The sequence below is a fragment of the Dendropsophus ebraccatus genome, chromosome 2 (genome assembly GCF_027789765.1).
Source record: "Dendropsophus ebraccatus isolate aDenEbr1 chromosome 2, aDenEbr1.pat, whole genome shotgun sequence".
In the NCBI taxonomy this organism is placed as follows: Eukaryota; Metazoa; Chordata; class Amphibia; order Anura; family Hylidae; genus Dendropsophus; species Dendropsophus ebraccatus.
Window position 1 is genome coordinate 19,875,464 of NC_091455.1, and position 12,708 is coordinate 19,888,171.

The 12,708-nt window shown below is 44.9% G+C and overlaps 1 protein-coding gene across 4 annotated transcripts in view; it reads right to left on the reverse strand.

Annotated features, from left to right (window-relative positions):
* FER1L6 (fer-1 like family member 6) overlaps window positions 1–12,708 on the reverse strand; it is a 103,133-nt gene that overhangs the window by 23,245 nt on the left and 67,180 nt on the right. For all 4 annotated transcript variants that reach the window (XM_069957126.1, XM_069957125.1, XM_069957128.1 and 1 more), the window contains exons 20-28: window positions 10,844–10,968; window positions 9,699–9,833; window positions 9,149–9,298; window positions 8,326–8,436; window positions 7,254–7,415; window positions 6,340–6,529; window positions 5,540–5,850; window positions 4,560–4,685; window positions 2,282–2,327 (exon numbers count right to left, since the gene is read on the reverse strand). In XM_069957126.1, the coding sequence (XP_069813227.1) occupies window positions 2,282–2,327; window positions 4,560–4,685; window positions 5,540–5,850; window positions 6,340–6,529; window positions 7,254–7,415; window positions 8,326–8,436; window positions 9,149–9,298; window positions 9,699–9,833; window positions 10,844–10,968 (1,356 nt within the window). The remainder of the gene's footprint in view (window positions 1–2,281; window positions 2,328–4,559; window positions 4,686–5,539; window positions 5,851–6,339; window positions 6,530–7,253; window positions 7,416–8,325; window positions 8,437–9,148; window positions 9,299–9,698; window positions 9,834–10,843; window positions 10,969–12,708) is intronic.

The window sequence follows — 12,708 nt, forward strand, 5'->3', positions numbered from 1 at the left end:
AATAAAAATATGAGCATAAGAAGGGCTGTTCTGGGACACTGCAATGGCATCCAACTTCTTCAGCCACCGAGAGTCCAATGCTGAGAGTTTGGGTTCGGAAAACGTTGCTGAATCGGAACAATTCCCATTATGCTAGAACAGCCAATGCCTCAGCTGGAAGGCCGAAGATTCCCCACCTCTGCTATAGGTCCATTTTAGGTAGGTTAAAGGTTAAATTCATATTGGCCCAATCTGCCTGAAATCTTATCAATCTGCCTGAAACCAAGACTCCCTAGTTTCGCCCATAGCAACCAATCAATAAACTGCTGGTAAAATGAAAGCTGAACTGTGATTGGTTGCTATGAGCGAAACCAGGCATGATTTCAGGTATCTGATAAATCTGGAACAATACAAAGATTGATGAAACCTTGTGCAAAACAGTGGAGCGGTCTCCCATAGCAACACAGTAGATCGAGTTTTAAAAAGACCTTGAAAAATAAAAGCTGGAATTTGATTGGTTGCTATGGTTGACTTCTTCACTGTTGTTTTGCAAGTTTTCATAAAACTCCCCCCCCCCCCCCCCATTTCTTTACATCAGGGAATACCTCAGGGAGCTGGGAAGCAGGGGCGTCACCAATAAAATGATCTGCCTACTTACAGGGCTAGGCTATGTTCACACTATGTAAAAGTATGGCCATTGTTGCCATTGGCAACAACAGCCGTACTTTATGCCTCTGTGAACATAGCCTTATCTGTTATGGGATCCCGGCCGGAGCGTATACACATCGTATACGCTCCGGCGGGGATCCCATGCGGTGCCACAAAGAACTGACATGTCAGTTTTCTGCGGCCGCAATTCAATGAATTGCGGGCGTAGGAAACCCTGTCAGTGCACACAATGAAGCGAGCGGCTTCGTCCGCTTGCTTCATTGTGTGCAGCGTGGAGTTCTGATGCCGGCGGGCACTGATGTTCCCACATCAGAACTCTACGGCCATAAAGACCATCCGGCCGGTACTGCAGAGACCGGCCGTTCCGTGACCCGGCCGGGGTCACGGAATGGCCGGTCGTTCACGTTGTGTGAACGTAGCCCTAGAGTGACAAACTGAACCTTTGACCTGTGTAAAGGAAACCTAGTTATATAGCTGCCTCATATCTGCGTTGAGGATTTCTTAAAGAGGACCTGTCACCCCCCGTGCCGTGGTGACAAGCTCCCGACCCCCCGTTACAGCCCCCTATACTCACCTGATCCCGCCGGGTCCCGCTTCCTGATCCGGAAGATAGAGATATGAGCGCCCGAAGCCCGGCGTGCGCGCTCACAGGAGAGTCCGATGCCCATAGAGAATGACGGAGCATCGGACTCCCCATTCCTTCTCTATGAGCGTTGGACTCTCCTGTGAGCGCGCGCGTCGGGCTTCGGGCGCTCATATCTCCGTGACCCGACCGGATCAGAAACGGGACCCAGCAGAATCAGGTGAGTATAGGGGGCTGTAACCGGGGGCTGGGAGCCTGTCACCCCAGCATGGGGGGTGACAGGTCTCCTTTAACAAATTTTGCATTGTGTGAACTTAGAGTGTAATTTTTTTTTTTTTTTTTTTTCTGCAGCAATCAGTAGTATAAGCGATTTTAAGAAATTCTTTAATGGGTTTTATTAGGCAAAAAATCCTCTTTCTGTACTTAAAAAAGCAATTTCCAAACCTCCCCCCCTGACTTCTTATCTGTGTAAATTATGAGGCAAATCCGTCTTCATTAAAGAGAAGCCAATAAAGACGGGTTCTGCTGTGTCTATTATATCCTTTGGAGGGGGGAGGGGCCGAGGGAGATGAGTGAGCAGGAAGAAGATACATGAAGGACAGCTGTTTGTAGACTGTCTGGGCACCTAAAACGCTGGATTCAGGGGTCAGAAAGGTCAGTGCTTATCTAGGAACTTGCTGAGAGAAGATTGCAGGGTGTTGAGCTGTGCAGGACTGCTCCGTGCTCACTCACTCCTCTCAGCCCCTCCCCTCTTCATAGAGCATAATGGACACAGAAATCCTGCTTCTTCTGAAGTGAGGGGGGAGGCTGGGAGATTGCTTTTTCAGTACAGAAGGAAACTCTTTTTGTAAAGAAAACCTATTACAGAGTTTCTTAAAATCGCTTGTACTATTGATATTTATTGTTTTCAGAAAAATTACCCTGAAATGACAGTAACACTTTTACCTACAGCTTCCTCCAGTCACCATAACAGGAACTTGTAGCTGAACCACCAGCACCGCTCTGCTACCCACAGCTGACAATATGTACACATCTATATACAGTACTCACTTTCTTCAACTGCTGGCGGTGCTGTGCTTGCTGGAGTGTCTTTGGCCTAAAAAAAGCAGAATATTCAGACACATTTCTATCAAAAGGTGGCATAAAGTGACCATTTGTGAATAAATAAGTTTTGAACTAAATGAGTAATTGCTTTGTATATACAGTATTATATGTTGATTCACATCCAGAGCTGCATTCAGAACTCTGCTGGTTCTTGCCTCAAATTTCTGTGTGGTCATAACAGCTGATATGGGGGTATTGTGGCTGTCATAGGGGTATTAGTGCTGACACTGGCATTGTGGGTAGTTGTGGCTGACATAGGGACATTGTGGCTGACATAGGGACATTATAGCATTATGGTCATTACTACTGGAATAAGGAATGGTAGCTGTCATGGGGTCCCTTTTTGGCTGTCATGGGAGATATGTAGACTCCTGGCTGGCAAATTCTACCAATATATCAATTATTGGATTCCGTTGTTATTATTTCCCTGAGTCTGATCAGTTCTGTATTTTGAGTCTGGCGTTCGGTGGTAATAAATGGGCACATTATGGCAGTATTATTTAGATTTCAAGTACATACATACATATGGGGCAAATTATGTAGGGTTAAGGGCCCTATGACACGGAGCAGTTATCTGCTGAATCTGTTAAACGTTGTCTTTCAACATGTTAAGAAATCATTGACCACTGGCCATGCATCGCTGCATGTAATAGGTGATTCGTAGACGTAGCTGATAGCTCGTGAAAGGGTAAAGAAAACAATAAAGATGTATACTTACCTCTCCACGCTTCCTCCTGAAGCGTGGAGTCCTCCTGACTTATTTTTGCATTCCCTGCTGACTGCAGCCATTGCTGACACTTCCGAACCCATCGCGGCAGGGACAGGCCGCTCAGCCAATAACTGACCAAGACGGTCAGCTGCAGTCAGAGGGGAACAGGCAGGAGGACACTGGGGGAGCCTGGAGAGGTAAGTATACATCTTTATTATTTTTTAATAATACCGAAACAAGGGCAGCAAAATAATTAAGCTGTCTAATAGGCTCTGTAAGCGAGCGCTGATCTAGCAGATCGGCACTTGCTTACACAGTAGATCAGGCTTCGTGATACAGCAGAATGTATGGATTCTGTAAGACTTAGTGTGGTTTTAGGAGTTTTTCCCTTGCACCTGTAATTGCTTTTTCCTCGTAAGTAAACACGACCCCTAATCACAATGAGAAATGGAGAAGATATAAAGGAGCTGTGAGTTACGACCGGGCGCAGTCATTACTTCAAAGTTGAAGATGTATTGCATAATTAATCCTTAAACGCCTAGAAGGGAAGTATTAAGCAAACACATTTAATAAGATCATCACTTTATGAAATGTAAGAGAGCGTCTCCTGGAAAACGCTTTAATTACTGGTAAATTAATCCCACAACGGACAATCTCATTAACAAGAAGAGACGAACATTAAATAATATAGTACCAGGCTAGCCGCAAAAATCTATCGATACAAAATAGTTTGAGGTTGGGGGATTTATCATACGCTGTACATCAAGTCTCTTATTTTAGTGTTCTTTATGTGAGACCAGCATGTGAAATGCTTTGGACTGAAGAGTCTGGTACTGTGATGAACTGATGGTTTACACAGTAAGGCTATGTTCACACAACGTTTTGAACTGACAGGGTTTCCTACAGCCGCAATTCACTGAATTACGGTTGCAGAAAACTGACATGCCAGTTATTTGCAGCCCCGCACGGGATCCCGGCGGCCCCGGATCCCCCGGCAGGATCCCGGCGGCTGGGATCCCATTGAAAATAAGGCATTGTTCCACCCCGCTAAAAGTACGGCCTTTGTTGCCGATGGCAACAACGGCCATGCTTTTACGTAGTGTCAACATAGCCTAACACAGCACACTACTATAGATGGCCTGTCTGGGGGAAGAGGGGTCCTGTTATATTGGGTTTGCATGGTGCTATGTGAGCAGAAATAAAAGAAAATGCACCAGCAGGATCACAGCAAGGAATGGATTACACTAAGGGTGGGTGGTCAGAGATGAGAAGAAAGCCTTGATTTCCCTTTGAGGAACAGTGTTGATCACCTTCAGCAGGAAGACTGGCTCAGTTTTCTTTCATTTCCTTCCTTTCCTTCCTTTGTCTATCTCTCTCTCTCTCGCCTACACATGGTATGCCCTGCCCCACTTCCTGTAATTTGTCCTTATCTAGCTGTTGCTAGAGACAGATTTCCCTTAATAACAGGCAGTGGATGGCAGATTGCAGGTAAGTGAGCAACTTTGTTGTACAAACCTTCTTCAGTTTCTCCAGAGATGCGTAGTACTTTGACCACCAGTCTATTACATTTTCTGCCGACTCATCTGCTATAGTTCTCTTTTTCTTTTTGGTGGAACGTCTTAGGGAACCCCTTGCTAATTCCTGGAAGTAAAAGAAGCATTAATGGGAAAAATGTATACACGCTATTAAAGATACCAGAGGTGTCATGATGCCAAGACACTACCCTGACATATATTATATGGTGAAGGCCGATAATCTCCAAAGAGGTTGCCTAGAGGGCCAAGAGGAAGCGTGTGTGTCAGCGTAAAATGGCTGTTGCCCTTATTTTTGTCTGTATTGTGAACCATATGGTTGGAATAAAGGAGTTTTGAAGCTATTGGTGTGTGCCTCAGCTTCATTTACCCATCTGAAGAATATAGTTAAAGGAGAACTCCATAAAAATCCCTAATAATGTGGGAATATAATAAAGAAGCTGTACTTTCCCTTCCCTGTGCCCCCCACTTATAGGACCCTGCCAGCCTCATGTAGCTCCTGCAGTGTTTAGACCCGGCTCAGGAATGCCCGCTCAGCCAATCAGTGACTGGGGTGGGACAATGGTGCAGTCACTGATTGGCTGAGAGGGCACTTCCCAGACTACACAGGACGTTGAAAAAACTGGAGACAGGGGGGTGAGAGCAAGCTGGTGACGCTTCACTGGGTGGGCATGGGGATGGGTAAGTACTGTTTCTTTATTAGGTTCCCTCACCCCCCTGCTCACACTGGATTTTTCATTTTTGACAGAGTTCTCCTTTAAGTTATTAAGCAAATCTTGTTATTTTTACTTTGTAATTTAGTAATTACTAGTAGTTCTGCTTATTTTCTTTCATGGCTGCCTCTTCACTTGTTTGTGACCTCTCCGATCCTTCCTTCCTATTCACCTATTCTGAGTGCTACATTTGGTGGTTACCCACAATCACACCCAACCAGGCAAGTTTACCATAAGAAGATAATATCACCTTCTGTTTGGTGTCTCTCGTCAGGGGAGATTTAAATGTTGCCATTGAGGTCTTAGGTTTTGGTCCCTCTTGGGTTTGGCTTTGGTCTTGAGTGGCTGGCGAAGCCGATGCTGGATCTGTGGGTGGGGCACCTGGATCAAGGAGGGAAGCTGCTGCCGGATCTGGGGAAGGACCCGATATTGGAGGAACTGGAGATGGGGATGGAGATGCTCCCGATGACATTTCTTGCGTGGCACTCGATTCCACATCCACATAGACATGATCTACTGGCTCTTGTTGGGTAGTAGAATCATCGTGAGGAGCAGCTGAAACTATAAGTGCATCCAGTAGTGAAGAATATAGTGAGAACAGAGAAAAATGTGCTAACTCCCGATAGCAACCATATTGTCTGCCTCTATGGGACGTTCACCCTCCTGTTGGCATGTGTTCCAAGCCACTTCAACATGGAGAATAAATAGGCATTTCAGAGTGTGTCATCTCTCCCAGCTTCCCTATACACAGGAACATCTGGCATGACGGAACATTCACGTGTTCCCTACTGAGGAATAAGTCTACTTTGGTAGTGCCTTAGAGTTCCCCTTCACCCCCCAAAAAAGTTGGGCATATCAAATGAATTATGTCTGACTCTTTTGAGAGGCAAACAGCCATTGGCCTCAGTGCAAAATCTGTAACTAGACCCCCTGTCATTGATAATACTGCCATCCTCTTATAAGGCTGACTTTGGGCACCCTAAGGCCCCAGTGCCCTGGTGTGATTGCCACCTCTGTACCTCTTATAGCCTGCCCACATGCCATTCTTACCACTTTCAGCAGGTGGAGATTCTTCTTCAGCTTCTGGTAGAGCGAGGGTGTCGAGCGCAGATGGTTTATACAAAAACTGCTTGAGACAGTTGATCATATGGGTCCCGACCAGTGTGCTGCGGCCGAACGCCCTCCAGTCCACCACACAGATACTCAGGGGAGGGTGCAGCACTTCATTTTCTGGCAGTTCCTACGACAGAATGATTCACAGTTATCGGCAGTGTCAAGAATTTAGAAATCAGCAAAAATGAGTAGATTTCACTAATACTATGTACAAAGAAACGGTGCAGGTCTAATAATTTTGGTGAATTTTACCTTAGTCATGCCCCTATTTCCTTTGCACTCTTTGAAATCCGGCAGCAGTAAAAATTGTTAATAATGTATGAATTAGTCACATGATTTATGGGTACAACATGTAAAAAAACCAACCAACACATCCTCCTCTCTGCTACTGGTTACTGAGGCACTGGTTTTCGGCATGGTGCTATGTGGGCAGATATAAAACAGCAGGACAGCAAAGAAAGGGTTATACTAAATGCTGAACTGGTCTGTACTGTGCTGGAGGATCATTTATACAGTACACTACTATATGAGGGGAGAAAGAATTACTGATAGACTGGCTTTACAATGTGCTATGAGAAAAAAGGAAATAAACAGGAAAGGGCTTAACTAAACACTACTGCTGCTGCTGAGGTGAGAGGGAAGCCTTGATTTACCTTGCCTGAACACAGATGCAGGTACACAGTCTTGATCTCTTTCCTCTCTGTAGCACATGTGAAACTCTCTCTGCATTTCCTGTAATTGTCTTTCTGATGCTGTTACTAGGGACAGATATGCCCTAACAACATACAGTGGAGATGTGTGGTTGTGCAAGACAGCACAAATAAAGGCAGTCTAATCTCAATATCACTTACCACTTCAAACCAGTCAGCCATAACCGTGAAGTTGGGGTTGCTCTTGTAGCTCTGGATGACGCTGGATTTCACGCCTTTCCCCGCACATTCAACCATTACCTGAGGGCGATCCACTGACAGCAGCTGCACCTTCTTCAGTTCTCTGACCCCCCAGAAGAGAACCTGAGAAAATTCACATTGAAAAGAAGGTGTTCATCTTCTGATTTATAAGATAACAAAAAGTTGTTTGGCAGCCATCAGTGTCGGCCATATTTGCTGGGATGATCTGTCACCCAGGATGCCACCATTCTCTTCCTTAGCATTTCCATATTTGATTACCTTATTACTATAGAGTAAGAAACATGATCAGTGACTCCAGCATTTTCTTTTTCAAATCAACTAGTATCAGAAAGTTATATAGATTTGTAAATTACTTCTATCTAAAAATCTCAAGTCTTCCAGTACTTATGAGCTGCTGTATGTCATGTAGGAAGTGGTGTATTTTTTCCAGTCTGAGACAGTGCTCTCTGCTGCCACCTCTGTCCATGCCAGGAACTGTTCAGAGCAGGAGCAGTTTTCTACGGGGATTCGCTACTGCTCTGGACAGTTCCTGACATGGACAAAGGTGGCAGCAGAGAGCACTGGAAAGAATTCACCACTTCCTGCAGGACATACAGCAGATAAGTACTGAAAAACTTGAGATTTTTAGATAGAAGCAATCTACAAAATAAAAAAACTTTCTGATATTAGTTCATTTGAAAAAAATAAAATAAAATAAAATCGCTGGAGTACCCCTTTAAGACTTAATGGATTTAAACTGAGCATTGGATAGATATGATGCTTTTTTATAGTAAACCTAATGCACTATTTTTGATGACCTATAGATGAACTATATGTAGTACAGCATCTCAGCTCCGGTTACGTGATTTCCGATCCCTTGGTCAGCACTTCCATCGGTTAATATGAGAACGCTGTGAGCTCATACGGTTCATCACGTGACTGAGGTTACTAACAATGAGATAAACCTGTAAGTGCATCCACCGCTGTGAATTATTAATACTACATCTGCCATCATTTCATCCGAACGTCTTACCTCTACTCTGTATTTACTCAACACCGGGCGGATAGCTGCCGGGACCGCGTAGACTTGGCTGGGATCTGGGGCATCAATGGGGGGTAGGCTTTGGGCACCAGAATCGGGAATCTGAAGAGGTAAGTACAAGTCAGAAGGACATACAACCATGTCATACATGATATATATATCAATCTATACACTATTAGGCTATGCTCACACAACATATATTTTCGTAAAACCACGGCCGTTGTACAAGGGCCGTGATTTATACGAAAATTTACCTGCCATTACTGCCTATGGAATCCCCGCCGGAGCGTATACACAAAATATACACTCCGGCAGGGATCCCTAGTGGCGTCGCAAACAACTGACATGTCAGTTTTCTGCAAGCACTATTCGGTGAATAGCGGCCACAGAAAACCGTGTCAGTGCACACTATGGAGGGAGTGTCTCAAGCCGCTCGCTCCATAGCGTGCAGTGGAGAGTTCTGATGCCGGCGTGCCCGAATCAGAACCCTGCGGCTGCAAAGATCATCCGGCCGGTACTGCAGTACCGGCTGGCATGATCTTTTCAGAGACCGACCGTTCCGTGACCCAGCCGGGTCACGGAACAGGCGTTCCAATACGTAGTCTGCACATAGCCTTACTGTACTACATTCACTGAATAGAGGGTGCTTAGATCTATCCATAAGAAAGCACATGGGTGTAGACCATGTCATTGATAGAGAGGTCCGTGGGTTCATGGATAGAGAGGTCCGTGACCTGGTTGGCTCCAGTCTCAGAACTGATTCAATTTATAGACTTCATTACACAATATTTCAGTGTAATTTTTTTGTACCCACCTGGAATAATTCAAATGCAGCCAGCAGATCTCCTCCAGAGAGGTGCCCACAGAAAAGGGGGTAATAGGCCAGCTTGGTTGGGCTGTAAGTCTGGTCAGACACTATGACTGTAGGAGTGGAAACTGTAGAACCAATGTACTCAGGTTTACCCTATGGGGGACAAAAACAGCAGAAATTTACATGGACCCATATAGATTCTTACCCAGTAAGAATAGATGATAGCAACATATTTCCAAAATTGTGATGTAGTGGTGCATCACGGATACATACCCCCCATCGCTTTGGTTTATGTCTTTAGTGAATTGCCAGTTTCAATGGTATCTTTGTTAGTGGCTTATTAGGGGGCATTAAGACTGGTGTAGGGGCAGTGAAGGTATTGGGGAACTATAGCCATCACTGAGGTGATATGTCGCATGGGAGGTAAGTGGTGTAAAAGTGAGAAGCCAAAAATGTATTGGTGGCAAACTCTTCAGGAGTATATAGGTATATAGTGGTAGTAATAGGTCAGGAGGCAATAGGTTGTGGAATGAAAATGTCTCATGTTCCTCACCAGAGCATCATCATCATACAGCTCTATGACGATATTTGGAGGGTCGTCTGCAATGTCTTTAATCTCTCCATGTATCGCTATGTTGTTGAACAGGAGCATCTGGTTCCAGGTTGGTGAAAGAGTCTGTGAAATGATCTATAGAGCACAAGGAAAAAACAAAGAACATCAACAGGTTGCCTCTGGACACCAATGGTGGGGTAATAAACCACTGGATACCAAGGTCTGGACCATTAAACCTATGGATGGGAATGAATGGTTGGACCATCAAACCAAGGAACACCACCAATGAACACCATGGTAAGTGAAGCAGTATAAACCATGGGAGGGGAAGAGGTGTATTCTTTCCAGTCTGACACAGTGCTCTCTGCTGCCACCTCTGTCCATGTCAGGAACTGTCCAGAGCAGCAGCAAATCCCCATAGAGCAGCCATATTCACAGCAGCCATATTCACAGCTTAAGTTCGGCTTCAAGACTGTTCCCTGGTGCTCATCTAGACAGTGCACAGTTCTGGAGCGGTGCAGGCTTCTATATCTCACTATTGACAAATCCCCATAGAAAACCTCTCCTCCTTTGGACAGTTCCTGACATGGACAGAGGTGGCAGCAGAGAGCACTGTGTCAGAGTGGAAAGAATACACCACTTCCTGCAGGACATACAGTAGCTGATAAGTATGGTGAGATTTGATATTTTTAAATAGAAGTAAATTACAAATCTGTATAACTTTCTGAAACCAGTTGATTTGAAAGAAAAAAAAAATCACCAGAGTACCCCTTTAAGATCAGAAATTCAATAGGATGGTCAACCACCCTTAACTAACAAGAACAATGGGACTATTTGGGGGTGTAGCAATAGAGGGTTTAGCAAAAGGGGCCACAACCAAACACTGGTGGCTAAAGGGGCCCAAAGGCCCAAAGAAGAAACCAATATTATAAACCACCATAAGAAGACACCAATATTAGTTGGGAAGCCCCATTACTTATCTTGCCTTGCAGACCACAAGACTATGGCTCAAGGGCCATGAGAGTTGTCCAATGTGAATTCTTATTTTGTAGCATGCATAACCTGCAGTGTCTTCCCATTTTCTTACAGTAGTTTGTCAAGATGGAGTCAAAGTGAATAGACAACAAGCCATCTGTGCTTCTTACCTTTGTCGTTTGGCAATGTGAAACAAATGTCACTTTGGCAAATGGATCGGAAAGACCAGAACTGTCTGCGGCGATCAGTCCCCGAGCCTGGTACATGTGGGCCCGCAACTGGAACAGGTGTTTTGCTGAAAGATATATAATGTATAAGCTCACAAACTCTACTTAGAAAATTTTTACAAATTTAAGGGGCATGACTCTTTGTAGTTCAGGAATTCGTGAAGCCATTGCATCCTCTACTATAGTAGCGCAGTGTCCTGCTACCCCTATCTGAGGTCACTTCGAGGGGCCCAGACTTTAATAATATAACATTTATAAAGTATAGGGCACATTACTCCATGGTATTTCATGAAAATCTATTATTCTTAATCATATGATTTATGTGTACAATCACAACAGCAAAATTTACCATGGGGCCACAGAAGACACATTGCCCCCACAGCAAAGATTACGAATGGCCGTCCGGGAAGGGTCTGATGTTTGCACCAGCACTAACACAATTTCCAGTATCTCACCACTCAGTAGGGACACAGGACAACCTGAGCTTTATAATGTACCGCTGTATTATGTACGCCCATTTTATGTAGACCCTTTAGTTACTATAGCTGTAGACATATGTTAAGGGGTTGTCCACAATCTCTTTTGGTTAGAAGCGTCTCCAACAGTGATGAGCGAACCTGCCGTGAACCTACCACTTGGGCTTGTCTGAACACAAAGGCTCGGCATATGAATCCTGCTGCCTGGAGAATTTATATGTGTAGTGTCTCAGTACAGGTGTGCTACTAAATTCTATTGCACTTGGGCGAAGTAACTCGTATCAGGTTCCCACAGTGGGATTAGAGAAAAGTGTGTTTTCCCCACTAGGTGTCACTACTGTGTTTCTTTTATGTTTTATTCTGCGCACAGCTGAAATAAGCATTGGGTTAAATGTTGTATGTCACATGTTCCTCCCCTCCTTTCTCTCTTACATCACACAACCCCACCAATCACTGGGAGGTTATAGTGCGCCCCTAAAAAGTAGTTTAGTTACTGGTGAGAGGGGTTAGTTCCTAGTTGGTCAGTGGAGAGAGCAACACGCAAGACACGGTTCCTGCTGCAGCCAGGTCAGGGCCTGGCTCCAGCCAGGACCCTTGTTAGGAACTAAGAGACTTAGGGCCCTATTCCACCGGACAATTATCGTTAGCATAATCGTTAACGATTAACGATCTCAAACGACCGCTATTGCGACAGACCTGAAAACGTTCACTCATTTCCATGGAACGATAATCGTTACTTATGATCGTAATTGTGATCGTTTCTTCTTCCGTATTTCTTCGCTGTTGCGTTCGTATCTATTGCGAACGACCGAACGATGTCTTATTCAATGCGAACGATTTGCGAACGTTTGCGAACGAGCAACGATAAAAATAGGTCCAGGTCTTATAAAGCGATCAACGATTTCTCGTTCGGTCGTTAATCGTTACTGCATTTCAACCGAACGATTATCGTTTAGATTCGAACGATTTAACGATAATCTGAACGATAATCGTCCGGTGGAATAGGGCCCTTAAGTTTTTCGCTAAGCAAGCTACCTAAAGCATGTGTTGCTAGTCACTTCAGGAGAAAAAGACTTCCTCTTAGGATCACCCCGTCCACCTCAGGGATACTCTCTACACAGTACAGGGCAGTGACCTGTTTCCAGTTAGGCACTCACCCCAGAGGCAAGAAGTGCAGTTAGCTTACATATTCCACTGCATAAGGCACGGCTATCCTGGAAAGGTTCGGGAAGTCTGCTTCACCCAGCGCAGGGACCTGGGACCTTGTAGTACCCTGCCAGGATGGGTACCCCAACATTGTAGGGCATTAGGCGGTCAGTAGACGTGAGTATG